The following is a 15,596-nucleotide window of genomic DNA, read 5'->3' on the forward strand; positions in this document are numbered from 1 at the left end:
TATTTTTGTTCGTAATTGGTTGACAGGGGAATATTCATTCAAGCTGTCAGCGACTGTTGATTGACAATCTAGAAAATTCCACGTCAATGCGTTGGGGAATTTCAAGACGAAAAACCGATTTTTCACTCTCGATTATTTATTCTGGACAATTTGTCGGGAAAAATCGATAGAATTTGCAAAAAACTCTGGAAAATCTGTTATAAGATTTTTAATGGATTGATAATTATCGCCATAAAATTGAAATGGATTTTTAAAAGATGAATAAAAAAATGTAAATTCATGATTTAATTGAATCCTGGAAAATTTCCATTTCCATCAATTTTCTTGAATTTCAGAATAATTGATCGAGCCAGAAAATTTAGTGATCATTGGGAGAACTCATTCATGCATTCACGTTGTAGTTTTAATTATTCATAAACCTCGAGTTTCTTCCTCCAAAAGTTTTCACTCATTCTGAATAAGAGAGTGAATGAAAAACTATTTGCGATTCATTAATATGGATGAAAATGTCACCCCCTCGAATTCCAGAGTAAAATTCATTAACGCCCGATTTAATTTACATAATGTATCCTTAATTAGGCATACTCTTGAGCAATGGCCATTGAGAATGGAAATAATATGGAGGTGAGATTGAATTCAATCAAGAGTTGGGGAATTTTTGGATTGCCGGGGGGTTGGAAAATCTCTGCTGCATGACGCAGGGGTTGGAGCAACCCCAGAACATAGCCCTCAGAAAATATATATATGTCATGCCAAACAAAATAACATTTCAATTACCTGAGTAATTGTGTTTCTTTTAACACCAATTGTAATCGAGAAATCAATCGTAATTCCGAAAGTTTCTGATTTCGTTAATTATCAATTTTAAAAATCGTCAATTAGAAGTTTGGAAACGTAAATTATGATTTTTAAATCGTAAATTACGAGGGCAATTTCATAAATTACTAGATCGGACACTTTAATTACGAATTCCCATTTGATAAATTACGACTTAGAAGGAAAATGATAAGTCATCTTTTCAAAAATGGAGAACTAGGAAAGAGTGAATTTTATACTCGATGAATCCGCAATGTCTAAAACGGAGAATAAATTTTCGATGCGCGAATCAATGAAATTTGTCAATATTATGGTTTTCTTGGGGCGAAGGACACTTAATCTGGACCATGTGGTAATTTTCCACCCTGAGAATCGACATTACGAAACAATTTGCGTCATCAAACATTTATTGACTCTATACCGGGTTGGGGCCAATGATTTTATTGTTTCTGTTCCAAGGATGGAAACTATACCTCATATCTCCGGCCCTTGTTTGTAGTCACGAGACCTACTGCGCACTCCGTGCGTCGAATTCGAATTTGGCGGTTCGAGCTGACCAATGAGATTCGTCCTTCGCGTTTCGAGATATTTCGACTCGGGCGAACTTCATTTTTGTGTTTCTACTTTCATAATAAGGAAACATAATAAGGATTTCAAAGGTGACGGGAAAAACCTCTCAGATAGTATCAAAAAATATGTAGAATATTTAAATAAAATAAAATAATTTCCAATTGTTAAATATCTTTTGAAGTATTCATTAAATAAAAACTGAGCAGCCTGTTCTTTGAGAGTAATTCGCACCCCCGATTTCTTTTGGTGTGTAACAAAAATAAAAATGGCAGTCTTTATTTATTTGAAGGGAAAAGAGGAAAATTTCAAAGAGCAAGAGAAATGTCAAAGAAAATTGTCAATCTAAAAAATTAATAAAAAAAATTCTCGCCATGATAAAAATGAATCTCTTGCTTTGTAAAAAAAAATCGACTTTTTTGCCCATTGATGAGACATCAGAGTTGACTATTTCAGGAGTGATTCGACGTTTTCGATTTAACCCCCGGTTTATTTATACCTCAGGAATTCTTTCACCCTCGCGCGTTGACGAGAAAAAGATGCGCCACAGGCATATCAGAACGATAAATCAAAGCCCGAGCTTTCGTCCTCGATCCATTATCACGCAGATATAGATCGAGAGCCAAGAATAACCCCGATGACCTCATTCAACCGAGAAAAAGGAAAAGGGAGATTCGAGAATTCATTGATAATCGAGAGATGGATTGACGATGCGGGTCATTGCAGTGGTGGAAGCGATCTATCCGATATATTCCGCCAATATCCGATTGTAAAACTTCTCCAGAAACTTCACGAAATTATGGATCATTTCAGGAAGTTTTCAAATGAACTGTTGACTATTTTCATCCTAATCTTCAACTTAATCTTTAACTTCCCCTGAAACTTCGCGAAATCGGTGATAAATAAAATATTTCAGTGGTTTTATCGCTCCATCCTAGCGCGAATGATAAAATACCCGATTTTTCATTCCATTAGTTTATGCGAAAATTTTCAGTTCAATCTTTGAAACCGAGAATTTTACCGATTTCCGAAATCGAAAAAACGAAATTCGGGATGAAATCAATCATTTTAGGATGTTAAAATGACACATCTTAAAATTTCATCTCAAAAAATGGCTGACTGACGCCTCGGAGATACTCCACAGAGGAAGACACTGAATGACGAATTCAATCAATAGAAATCGTCCTGCAAAATATATCGATTTCTTAACGTACACAAAAGTTATCCCCAGCTCGCTCAGGCAAATCAGAATAATCGACTTAGGGATATTGATTCAAAAATAATTGAGGGCAACAATATCTCGCCATTACAATACTTCTGCGCAGTAAACAATTAATATAATAATCCTTTCATTTGTAATATTTTTAAAAATAATATAACGGTATCATAATATCTCGACTCGTAACATTTTTCGGATTAATATTTTCGCGACGTAATATATTTACACTATAATATTTTGAGGGGTAATATTATTATTGAATAAAATATAGAGCTTATGAATTCAGTCCGCGGAAGTTACGAAAAATCAGTAAAAATGAAGGAGAAATGTATTATTGTTGTGATCCCCGGAAAGATTCATCGGTACGAAAATTCCCCGAGTAAATTGCCAACAGAGGAGCTGATAATTACTCTGTGTATTTATCAGAACATGTGACGGTCTCAAGTCTCGAAAATTCAGAGATTAACCCGCAGCAAATTCGCGAAAAAGCCCGGAGCATATTCCCCATTCATCTCTCCAGCCATTATCCCGAGCTTCGCGTCACTAACAAATAGAAAAAAAAATAAAAAGAAAAAGAAATAAAATCTAAAAGAATGCGCAAGTGGCGGAGAAAACAGAGGCGGAATAGAAAAAAAAAGTGAAGAATGGAGATTTGTCCGAACAATGCGAAATGCACATTTGGACTTTTATTCAGGGACCGGGTTCGGTCCATCGGCCCTCTAAATCAAGGGAAAAAAAAAGAAGTATTTGCGTGGGCGAGTCGATGTACAGACACACCCCCACTGGGCAAAAAGCTGTACGGACTCGGCAGTAAAGTAGGAGACAGGGATAAAAAAGGGATGAAAAAAAGGGGATGAGAGGAAAAAGAGCGCGGGCGTATGAGAAGGGAATTGGTGGCCCACGCAAAAGGCTGAAACACAGACCGATGAACCAAAAAAATAGCGAAGATGGAAAAGGGTGAGGTGTGGGGATGAGTCGGATCGAAGTTCCTAGATATCCCCCGAGATCCTACAATTCCGAGATTCATTACGTCATTATTCCGCACTCAAATTCAACTCCCACCAAAAATTATTCCAAGCCCCAATATCCACAATATTATTGGATTGCGTTGTTAATATATTAAAATACGTCCAAATAAATTGAATATCTAGTATCTAAAATAAAAAAATCAATTCCAATATCCAAAAGACTTGAACAGACAGACTAAAACCACTCGCCATTTGATTCCGTCAGCCGACTGAATGTATAAAAAATAAATAAATCACATTATCCACAACACATACGGCTGGATCCACTGAATTTTTCACCCCCCCAATATTCACCCCCGATAAAACCACCGAGAACTGAAAGCCAACCCCATTTCAGTCTCAGCAATGACTCATAGCGTCTCTATACATCTCATAAAATAATTTCCCAATTATACGACGGCACTGATGATAGGTAAAACCGCAGGAAAAAAAAAATCGACGAAAAGAGAAGAAGAGAAACGAACAGAGGGAAAAAATAGTGAGCGATTGGCGGGAGGAGAGGTGAAACAACGGTATAAGAGAAAATAACAGTGAAAAAAACACTCACCAATTTGTGGTACGTCGTATTGTCGATTTCCCCGTGATGCCCTCAGCATGAATTGTGACGCGATACCACCAACATTTCCACCAGATGATGATGACAGAGGGGACGAAGATTGTCCCTGTACTTGAAGGTTCGTTTGTCCCCGTGAATCACCAGCTGACCTTCTCCGTCCAGTAGCACTTCCATAATTACGTTTACCCATCATCCTAACATTGCCATCATCATTTCTTCTGGCATCATCATCATTCTGCCATACACCACGATCACCAGTGGATCGTGAATTTTTCACCGGTAATACACCATTTGTCATCGACCCACCCCGTACCTCATCCCTACCCATACGTTTTTTCATAAAATCATATTGATTATCAATTGGAAGCGCATTATCACTTGTACCATCGTGTACTGTTGTTCTATCATTAACACTTTTCAACGTACCATCCACTCTGTCATCAAAATAATCACCACTCAATCTATCATTGCGTGGATAAAGTGTCTCAATAACAGCACTAGTGAAATCATCGATAACTCCATCATCGTAGACACCATTTCGCCGATTATCAACTCTATCTTTATCATAATTCCATGGATTTCTGTCATACACTAGCCAATCGGGTGGCAGATCGTAAGGTACAGATTCAACTCCAAATCTGTAGGACTCCATGTCCGAATTCTTATCAATTCTATCATTATTGCCAAATGCACCGTTGGTATTGGTAACCAGTGGCAGATCATTGGAGCCTCTCGATCGATGATCGTATCTCGATCTAACCTGCAATCGCTGATTGTGGACAACCGGTCGATTGCCAAGTGTCAGTGCCAATCCAAGGCTCACATAACCGAACAGCCATATCATGTGACAAGCCATATCTCTCAATTTTTTCATTAACAATTTTCTATTGTACTTTTTTCTTCTTCTTCTTTTTACAAAGTGTATCCAACGCGGCAGATGCGTCTTGCTTCGGTGATATTTATCAATTGATTGTTCAAAACAATCGTGATTTCCACTCGAGACGCTTGCGACCACTTGTTTTTTCCACCTACGCGGAAAATACGTTGCCAACCAACCACCACTTTCAAAATCGATCCGTCTAACGTTTCCTCTTCTTTGTTTAGCCAAGTTTTATTCAGGCATCGACGCACGCCGCTTTGTACGTGATTCGAGTATTAAAAAAAAAAAAAGAGAGAGAGAAAATAAAACGACGAGGGCAAAGGAGGGAGTGAAAAAAAATCGAAGAGAGGAGATTGAGGGAGGAAAAAAGTTATTGAGAGAGAAATAATAAGAGGAAGATTGGTAGGTTTCGAGGGGAACTGGTGATTGCGCGCGCCACAGAGGAAGAAGACAGGGAAAAATGAGAGGAGAAAAAAATAAGGGCGGAAAAGGACAGGAGGAAGAGGTCAGATTGTAACAGACGAGAGGTTAAAAGACCAAAAGACGAAACAAAAAAGTCCCCGACAATTGATCCAAAACAGAGCCAATAGAATCAACTGTCAACAACTTGGTTCACGCTGTTGAACTTTCCTCTCGATGTTTTCACTTTTTTTTTTTCTTTTCCTTTCCTTTTTTTTTTGTAACCTCACCACCGATTATCTCAAATCTCTCAAACACTCAATTTACGATGATTTAGTCACGTACCTCAGCACTCGACAACCTGAAATCAGGTGGTTATAACCGTATGATTATTGCACTTGAATAATTTAATGTGATGGTGATAACGCATTGCGGTGCTGTTGGTGCTCTCAGCAGTCATAATCAGTGATTTGTCAGTGATTAAAGTGCAGGTGATTATTGGTGCAATTAAATAAAAGTGTGAAATCCATTTGTTGATCATTATCCGACGGGCTAATTAAAAATGTTAATCACGATTTAATTGTCATATTCTGTCACAGGTGGCGAATCACTGTTAATTATTCAATTGTCAAAGGACTAGTTACTTTAGCCCTTTTTCTCCTTTATTCCCCTTTCTCCCCTTTTTCCCCCTTTATCCCAATTTTTTCCCCCTTTTCACCCCTTGTCACCCCTTGTCACCCCTTTTTGACAACCCCCTCTTCACCCTGTCCACGATGAAACCGACGTATCACCAATCCCTCATCCCCTTCGACACCCCAAATATCTATTCAATCTATCTATTCAAATTCTGTACTTGTTATCCCACTCGTCTATTACTCTATCTTATCTATGATATCCTCAACATTGCGTATGTCGCAATTACAATAATCACGTCTAATCACTCCCTAATATTTGTCACCTCTCGTTAACAAATTATGTAAATTACGTACAAATATATCTATTCACTCTATATCTCTATGTATATAATCAACAGTTATCATGTATATCTAGGCATTTCTCATTGGACGGCATCTAAGTACATAAATATATATGCCCATGTATTAATATATATTACATCTGTGTGTATAGATAATCACCATTAATTCAATATATATCTTTGTAATATAATTTGTAACGTTTTTTTTTTTATTTGTTTACTCCTAGGTATCCGTAAATTATCTATCACTCGTTAATTATCGGTATTCTCGTTACGAATAGGTACATTTTGTTTATGTAGGTGTGCGCTTACATGCTAAGGCTTGCATGGTGCTCATTGTTGATTTAATTGTCATAAAAATTCATGAGATCAATTAACAACGTGTGCGTCAGAGGTGCTGGACAAATCAAGTGGTGCATTACAATAAATTATTGATACAAATTAAACATTTAAAACACGAGTGCTCCGTATCTCGATCGTACAATAATCGATTAATATCTTATCATTCAACAACAATAACACTCACATAATCAATATAACAATGTGCATTAACAGTTTATCTCTCTCTCTCGGTTAAATGAATCCATTGAAAGAAAAATTAAAGAGAAAATTAATGAAACGTGTGATTAGCCCGAGCTAAATGGCTTTTATCTCGTATCGTGTCCGAGTCGAATGACAGGTCGAAATGTACCGTACGTTGGATTCCGGTGTAATCAACAGGTGTCTCAAAAGTGCATAAAAAATATGTTTACACGTTTTAATAAAAATCATAGATACGTGATTAACTCTGTGCTGTCTAATCTACAAGGTGTTGTAGAATCCAGGGAATAATGCCCACTGGATTCACAATACGATCAATCGTATCGCTAAGTGAAATTTCTCTCGTTTTACGTACGACTGATGTTGCGTCGACGTCGATGATTCGACGTTGCTGTGATAAACAAACGTTGATGTACACCGTAAAGGGATGTACTTTTACTCAGTACCGATGGTGTCCAGTATCGCGTACTTTTGCACGACCAAGTGTGATGGACTAACAGCGAAGTACACTCTATCCTCCTCCGTCTCCTCCTCCGCCAGCTTTGTCTCTCTATTCTTGATGCCGTTTTTACCCACTTTATGACGTCACTAGTCGGCTAATTGTTATCCGCGGATTATCGGTATGATTTATTTATTTTCTTCTCTATTTTTTTCCCGTTAGCAGGCCGTCATGGAGAGACCAACGGCTTCAAGCGAATGAATATCCACTTGTACTATTTTTTTTTTCCATTCTCATTAAATGGACTCTTAACTGTTTTACTTCTCCCCGTTGTCCCTCACGTTTATTCCTCGCTTCGGCTTTCTCACGTATTTTTTATTCCTCTTATTCCCCTTTTTATACCTCTGGCAATTCGTCAGTCACTCGCGATACCTCACTTCTACCACTTTCACTCTCTCAACGACCACCCGTGAGGATTTTATTCAATTCACCAACAGTTTACTCAACTTTATCCCCCAAATATACTCTCAGCATTATTCAAATAACTAAGAAATTTCCACCCCCACCTGCACATACCATCGGCAATATTACGGGATTTCACCGACAAGTGTGAATACCGCTGATTTAGGCTGATACATAAAACACCTGTCAATTGATCGATGTAATCCTCTTCAGGCACTTCCGGGATATCCAAATGTTCACCCACCCATCAACACCGTCGACGTAAACAAACGGAAAATCCGCGATTACGAATATTTTTGTATATTTTCACTGCGGCGGGCTGTTGTTGCCCATCAATATTCCCCCGTTGACTTTTCCAATGCTTCACTTATCTCGTGGTTATTCGGAATTTTGTGGATTTTTCGTGGTGAATGGGAATTTTGGAAAATGTTTTCTTTTTTTTTTTTTCTTTTTTCGTGGTCTTTTTGTGAAGCGAATGATGAGCCTTTAACGTAGCGTCTGCAGCTGATGGTGATGGAGCAGCTTCGGGGTTGCTCCTACGGTATTATTGGGTGATGAGGGGGGTTGGGGAGGTTGGAGGGTGGAGGGCAGAGGTGGTACATTCGGTCCGCACCACCCTGGGATATAACACAGTGGGGCGCGGTGGGGCGAACGGTTTTGCAAAAGCCACGGGGTGGAGATGATGGTTGGGTTAGTTTTGAGCGGAGCGAGCCGGCTGGCGCCCTCACCAGTACTAACACCCACGCTGCGCGATACCGCGTCATCGTTTTAATGCGTTGCGCATACCACCCCCGAACACCCCTCCCTACCACCATCCTCTCCCTTCCCCACTCGCCCCCTCGTATACGACACTATGTTTTCTCTGTCTCAAACCCCACCAGCCACCCCACCCCACCCCACCTGCTCAACAACACTGACACCATCCCCCTCTTTCCCTTCCTCCCTCTCTTATCCCTTCTGTCCCCCCACCTCCCCTCCATAGAGACCCCCTCGCACCCCCTCGCACCCCCTCACATCCTCTTACACCCGCTTACACCCCCCCCCCCCCGACCTGGCGGGTTTAGACGCCACTTCAGGAGTTTTGGTCAATTTTCGCAGTTCCATTTTGAGAAGGTGGGAGGGGGCTTTTTGGAAATTTTCCAGGAACTTTTGGAAATCCGGAAATTCAGGAGTGGGGTCTTCGGGGGGATGGACTGAGGGGGTCTGTTGTTGTGAGAAGGTTAATGAAGGTCGAGATGATTTGGATATATTTTTGGCTTTGATTCTTTGGGGGTTTCAGGGATTTTAGGGGGGGTACGGGTACGATATTTGTGGTCAATTCTTCGGGCTCCATTTTTGAGGATTTTGGAAATTTTTTGATGATTTTTGGAGCTCGGAAAATTCGAGAGAGAGTTTTTCCGGGATTTTGGGGGAGGCGGGAATGAGCTGGGAGTGATCTGTCATTTTGGGGGAATAAATCCCGAAAAATTACGAGAATTTTCCGGAACTCCTCCGAAATTCTCCGAAAAAAATTCGTAGAACACCTAAAGCTTTCCACGAATTTTCAAAGAAATGGAAAAAATATTTTGCGCGGCTTCAGCGAAATCTTCCTCTCATGACCTAATCGAATTAAATTCTTCTTTGGAGAAAATAAAATAAGGGGGAGGGGGAATTTATGGCGGAATTTACTCGGAAATTTTGCCCCTTTTACGAGATGATTGTGCGGGAAGGGATGGCAAGAAGGGGAATATCCGCTCAGCGAAGGAGAATCCACCCCCTCGTCCCCTTTCATCTTGAAACTCACCCTCTTATCCCACACCCTCCCACTATTTCCGCCAGACTTACTCATCCCTCTCGCGTACACGCAAAACGGATATGCGACCCGAGTCTGTTATTCTTGTCTGCGTTTCAGCCGATTCTCGCCCTTTCAATATTTTCCGTTGAATTTAGTTGGAAAGGAAATTTTTCGGACGCGGTAATGGAATTGCTTCGGATGCCCGGAAATTTGTGGTGTCGAGCATTTTCCGTGACAAAATTCCATTTTCCCCTCCCCCCATAAAACTACCCGATCTCATTTTCACTCGGAAATTCATAATTTCGTAATTTTTGAAATTTCCACAAGAACTTTTAATCCCCAGGAATTCTTCCGTTTGGAAAACAAATTTCTGCATTTCTAATTAATTACTACATTCAAAATATGCATATATATATATCTATGTATATATATACATATATTCATTTTTTAAATAAATTTAATTGATTAAACCTCAAGTGAAAAACAACGAGATTTTTTTAATCGTGAAATTAATTGAAACATGAAGTGAAAGCGAGAAAAACCGAGGAAAATTGCAGTTGAACGAATGCATCATCCGTGTTAACCCTTGGGGTTGAAAAGGGGGGGATATGCGATAAATAAAATACATGGTAAAACAAACAAGAGGTGGCAGCTGATAACACGAGGGGCCAAGGGCGATTCCACCCCTACGTCACGCCATTGTCTCTCCATAATATAACGAGTCATACGAATTGAGTCAATTAACCGTGAGCACTCACGTCAAGTGAATTCAATAAATTTCCAAGAACTCCATTATTCAGGAGATTAAAAAACCATACGGGGGATGCACCGAAGGAATTCACTCCTTTCCCAGAAAAAAAAATAGAGTTCGTTAGGAAATTGCCGGTAATTATCTCTCAACTGAGTTCCAAGTTATTAGTGATGGAAAAAATTGAGTGAATGGGGATAATTGGAGGTTTTATTCCGCGAAAATTCAATGCGCCCGAGGAAAATTTATATTTTCCGAAAATTCATTCATTGTGGGACAACGGAGAATTCAGAGGAAATTCCAAGAAATTAGAATTACGGAATTGAGAAGTTTATGGAATAATCAATTGATAGAATAGACGGAAAGTTCTCGAAAATAAATATCTCCCGGTTTTGGATTTTTGATAATTTCACTGATCATCATTTTTGCGCAGTCTTTGATAAAAAAAAATGGAGAAAGTTATTTATTCGTAGAATTTTATGCCCATTAATTTTCATTACAAAATTAATTAATTTTCATTATAAAATAAATACCTCCCGGTTTTGGATTTTTTATAATTTCACTGATCATCATTTTATCGCAGTCTTTAATAAAAAAAAAATGGAGAAAGTTATTTATTCGTAGAATTGTGTGCCCATTAATTTTCATTACAAAATTAATTAATTTTCATTATAAAATAAATATCTCCCGGTTTTGGATTTTTTATAATTTCACTGATCATCATTTTTTCGTATTCTTTAATAAAAAAAATGGAGAAAGTTATTTATTCGTAGAATTTTGTGCCGATTAATTTTCATTACCATAGGCCCCTGAAATCAGTCAACTTTTTTCATGATAAAAATCATCATCATTCATGACCCCTCGACCCTCGAAAATATAATTGCGCAAATGCCTGAGTATGTGAATCCCCATAACCATTTCACCCCCTCAAAATATCCCTCCAGCAAAGATCGTCTTGAGAATCTTGTTCAGCAGGAGTACAAAAACGGTAAACAATGGGAGATAAAGAAAATGTTTGCTGATGCGTGCTTCTATTGATTTATATCAAAGAGAGTAAAAGTCTCTCAACATGATTGTTGATTCCTGTTACCGCTCTTCTTTGTTTTCATTCGAGAAACAACGGTAAAAGCCCAGAAAAATATCAGGAAAAATATCGCGATGAATTATCAAATAATTCGTGTAATCGACCAGTGAAAACTATTTTTCCGCCTTTTTTTTCAATAATAATAATATAAATTAATAAAATTATTATTATTATCATTATGATAATTATAGAAATCATAATTAAATTCATAATAATAATAATAATTGAACTGTGTAATTTACAGGAATTAAATGCTATTATAGAAATAAAGTATTGATTAATTTTAATTAATTTTCAATGGACGAAAATAAAGAGAAATTATTGCTGGAATTGTAAAAAATTATGATTTTCTGCCTGATAAGGAACCAAAGCAACCGAAAGCATTAGAAAATTTTCCGGGGACTTGAGGGAAAATTCTTTGATGTTTTTGGCTATTTGTAATCCGAGTCAATGGGATTTGGGTTATTTATACCCACCTCGGTGTAAGAATGGTTATGATATTTGTGGAGGGATTGGGAAAAAAACGTAATGGGGTCACGGTAAATATTACATGAACCGCCCACATGTCCATTGGCTGAACAGGATTCCAGGGTATATGAATTCGATCTGTGAATTCCATTTCCATATCACTCTGTTCCCACTGCGATGATCAAAACAATTATTTCTACGCGGAGACATGGGAAATTATTATTTTCCGCATAATTTTTAGGGATTCAATTTATTGAATAGATGATTTATAATTAAATGATTACTATTGCTATTTTTATCAATCAATATTCATTGCGATTGACTATTCAACGATTTATTATAGAAAATCCTGTGATAATGTTTTTAGTTAATGACTTTAATTAAAAAACAAATGTAAAATGAAAGTAAAAACTTTTTTTAAAAAGTGAAAACATCAGAGAGAAATTGCTGGAATTCTGGAATTGGAAAGAATTATATCTTTTCAAATGTAAAAAAATGTCAATTTTATTCCGACAGTTTAAGTGGAATAAGAACGTTTCGAGCAGACACGGCAGACAAATTTATTTTGCGTGAATTATGGAGAGAAATGCTCCGAGTCTGCGGGATTTACACATTTTTCACGTGATTCTCCAATCTAACTTTCATATTTCACCGATTTCGGGGGAGAAATGAAGGGTTTGGGGATGCCCATGAATATTTTTACAGCACCAGACCGCGACGTTTATCACTAGCCGAAGAGAATGGAAAATTCATTTCATCCCCTTTTCATTGATTTCAATGTCTTGGGGAATGAGTTTTGTTCGTTTATATCTCACATTAATTCCGTATCAATCGCCCATTCCTTCGATTCATTTGGCATCGAAAACTGAAAAAGTTCCTTGATCCCCACAGACTTTATTTCACCAATCCGAGAGTATTCTCCCAATTTTTCTCAAATAATTAATATTCAAAAAGCCTCCATATTTATTTTTACCTGAATAATCAATCCATAACGCACAGCTCCAATCCCTCAAAAACATATAATTAATCCAATAATTTAAGACAGAAAAATTCAAAGTACTAAATAACTCCTCTATTTTTTACTCGTCGTAATTTATTTTCGTCAGATAATGAAATCAATCGTCAAACTCCTCGAGCCGTTTTCTCATATCATGCCGAATAATTTAATTGGCGAGAGTAGAAATGGCAACACAAAATGAGAGCAGCTGGAGATAAATGGAGAAAAAAATAAAATAAACTTGGCGCTGAGTCGATTGGTTCGACTCGCGATAAACTCGTCGGCTCATTCATACTTTTTCGTTTCATCGATTAGCATGTGGGTGGGAAAAAAGGGGTGGCAGAAGGGGGGGGGGGGGGTTGAGGGTTAAAAAGAGTCTGCAGTACGCGATTCATTGCCCCATACCACAATTGCCTGACTGAAAGGGTTGAAGAGCTTAAATTGAATCAAGTTGAGTGTCAAGTCGAGTCAAGTCGAAAAATGGACTTGATATTTTGTCGCGATACTTTAATCAAGTCCGAATCAACTTGAATTGTGCAGATCTTCGGATTCGTGCAAATTATCAAATTAATTTTTCGATTTGACTCAACTTGAGACTCAACTTGATTCAAGTTGAAAAATCAAATTGGTATTGTGTCGCAATACTTGAATCAAGTCCGAATCAAACCGAGCCAACTTGAATTCTGGAGATCTTCGAGTTCGTGAAAAATATCAAGTTGATTTTTCGACTTGACTCAACTTGATTCAAGTTGAAAAATCAACTTGATATTTTGTTGTAATACTTGAATCAAGTCCGAATCAAACCGAGCCAACTTGAATTCTGGAGATCTTCGAGTTCGTGAAAAATATCAAGTTGATTTTTCGACTTGACTCAACTTGATTCAAGTTGAAATATCAACTTGATATTTTGTCGTAATACTTGAATCAAGTCCGACTCGAACCGAGCCAACTTGAATTCTGGAGATCTTCGAGTTCGTGAAAAATATCAAGTTGATTTTTCAACTTGACTCAACTTGAGACTCAACTTGATTCAAGTTGAAAAATCAACTTGATATTTTGTCGTAATACTTGAATCAAGTCCGAATCAAACCGAATCAACTTGAATTGTGCAGATCTTCGGATTCGGGCAATTCCACTCATCTCAAGTCGCAATTCCGGATGGAATGGAGAAAACTTTATCTTCCTTTCTTTTTTTTTTGGATGTTTGTCAGGCGATAGGGGATCGTTGAAACCTACGCATCCTATATAATCTCGGTCCATTGGTGTGGGTGGTTTCTCATATCTCAGGCAACAATTTCGCATCAACTTGGATATCGCGCAATTGATAGCAGCAATGGAGGTTCAATTTTGTTGGCATTTCGGTACACCCACTGCCGCGAAATTACGTTCAAGGGATATACACGTATCAGCCGATAGTTATTGGAATGTAAACTCGATATTTTTTTATTTAAACTTTTATGGAACTTTGCTGGAATTTATCAGATGCTTTCAGTGGTCAGCGATAGTGTCGGAAAAATTATTTATGTAAATTGAACTTTTTTCATTGTTAAATCGTCAACTGCTTCATATCAATTTTCCATTTCCACCAACTATTTATATAATAATAATAATTATTATTATTATTATTATTAGTATAAGATTGACAAATTTTCGTGGAATAATTAATTTTTTTTTAATCCGAGAAGTTGACTCAAATGTGAGATAAATTATCGATAATATATCGTTATAAATATAATATCGAGATAAATATTCGATAGTGATATGTGACATTCAAATGAATTGCAGTAAATTATCGTGACAATTCATTGAAATTCAATCATTGAGAAGCATCAAGTCAAAAATGAACAAGTATATATTTCGATTATGTATCAAGTTTAATAGTTCCCGAAGGAAATGTATTTTCTTCAGCAAAACGCGATGATTTTCCGCGGTTTCTCGTCAAATTTATGTTTTCCCGTGGAAAACGTTAACTTCACTGTTTCCTGAACAAACGAATAACAATAAACAAAAACCATAACATCAAATTATATATTTGACGAAGAAATGAAATCAGCTTATCATCGGTCTTTATGTGTACTATATGTACAGATCATATAGATGTATGTTGGGATTAATTTTGTGCGCTGCAGTAATTACAGCTAATTATAGTAGAAAGTTACTCCATCTGAAATAGTCCCCAGTAAATATTCTCCTATCCTCTCTGCTCAACCAAAATGTTACCCGCGATATTCATTTTCAATTCCCTCTGAACAAACATACCGACGAAAATTCAATTCCTATATTAACATCCCCAACTCATCCAGCTAAGCGAAAATAAACATTGGGCGTTTACTTCCTCAATATCATTTCATGCATTCCCAAACTGTCCCCCGAACTACGAGTTGTGACGCAGTTTCATGAATGAAAAGGGAAAAACCCTTGCCAAATATTTCTTCACCCTCACATCTACGTCTTCAACCCACACAAATTATCTTGAGGGGTGAGTCATGAAGTGTGTCATCAAGAATTTAGCTTTCCAAATGGAAACGAGTGAGACATTTTTTTTCGTCAGATATTTTCCTGGAATTTTTCATATCAGATTCTTTGACGAAATTGAACTCGATTTGAATTTAACGCCAAAAATCAATTCCCCATTTATCCTGG

At 37.5% G+C, this 15,596-nt stretch overlaps 1 protein-coding gene across 1 annotated transcript in view; it reads right to left on the reverse strand.

Annotated features, from left to right (window-relative positions):
• Positions 1–8,543, reverse strand: part of jeb (jelly belly) — a 37,222-nt gene extending 28,679 nt beyond the window's left edge. Inside the window, exons 1-2 of the mRNA XM_011301670.1 lie at positions 7,337–8,543; positions 4,178–5,826 (exon numbers count right to left, since the gene is read on the reverse strand). Coding sequence (XP_011299972.1) covers positions 4,178–5,060 — 883 coding nt within the window. The 5' untranslated portion in view covers positions 5,061–5,826; positions 7,337–8,543. The remainder of the gene's footprint in view (positions 1–4,177; positions 5,827–7,336) is intronic.
• Between the last annotated feature and the right edge of the window lie 7,053 nt (positions 8,544–15,596).

The sequence above is a fragment of the Fopius arisanus genome, unplaced genomic scaffold, assembly GCF_000806365.1.
Source record: "Fopius arisanus strain USDA-PBARC FA_bdor unplaced genomic scaffold, ASM80636v1 scaffold00024, whole genome shotgun sequence".
Lineage (NCBI taxonomy): Eukaryota > Metazoa > Arthropoda > Insecta > Hymenoptera > Braconidae > Fopius > Fopius arisanus.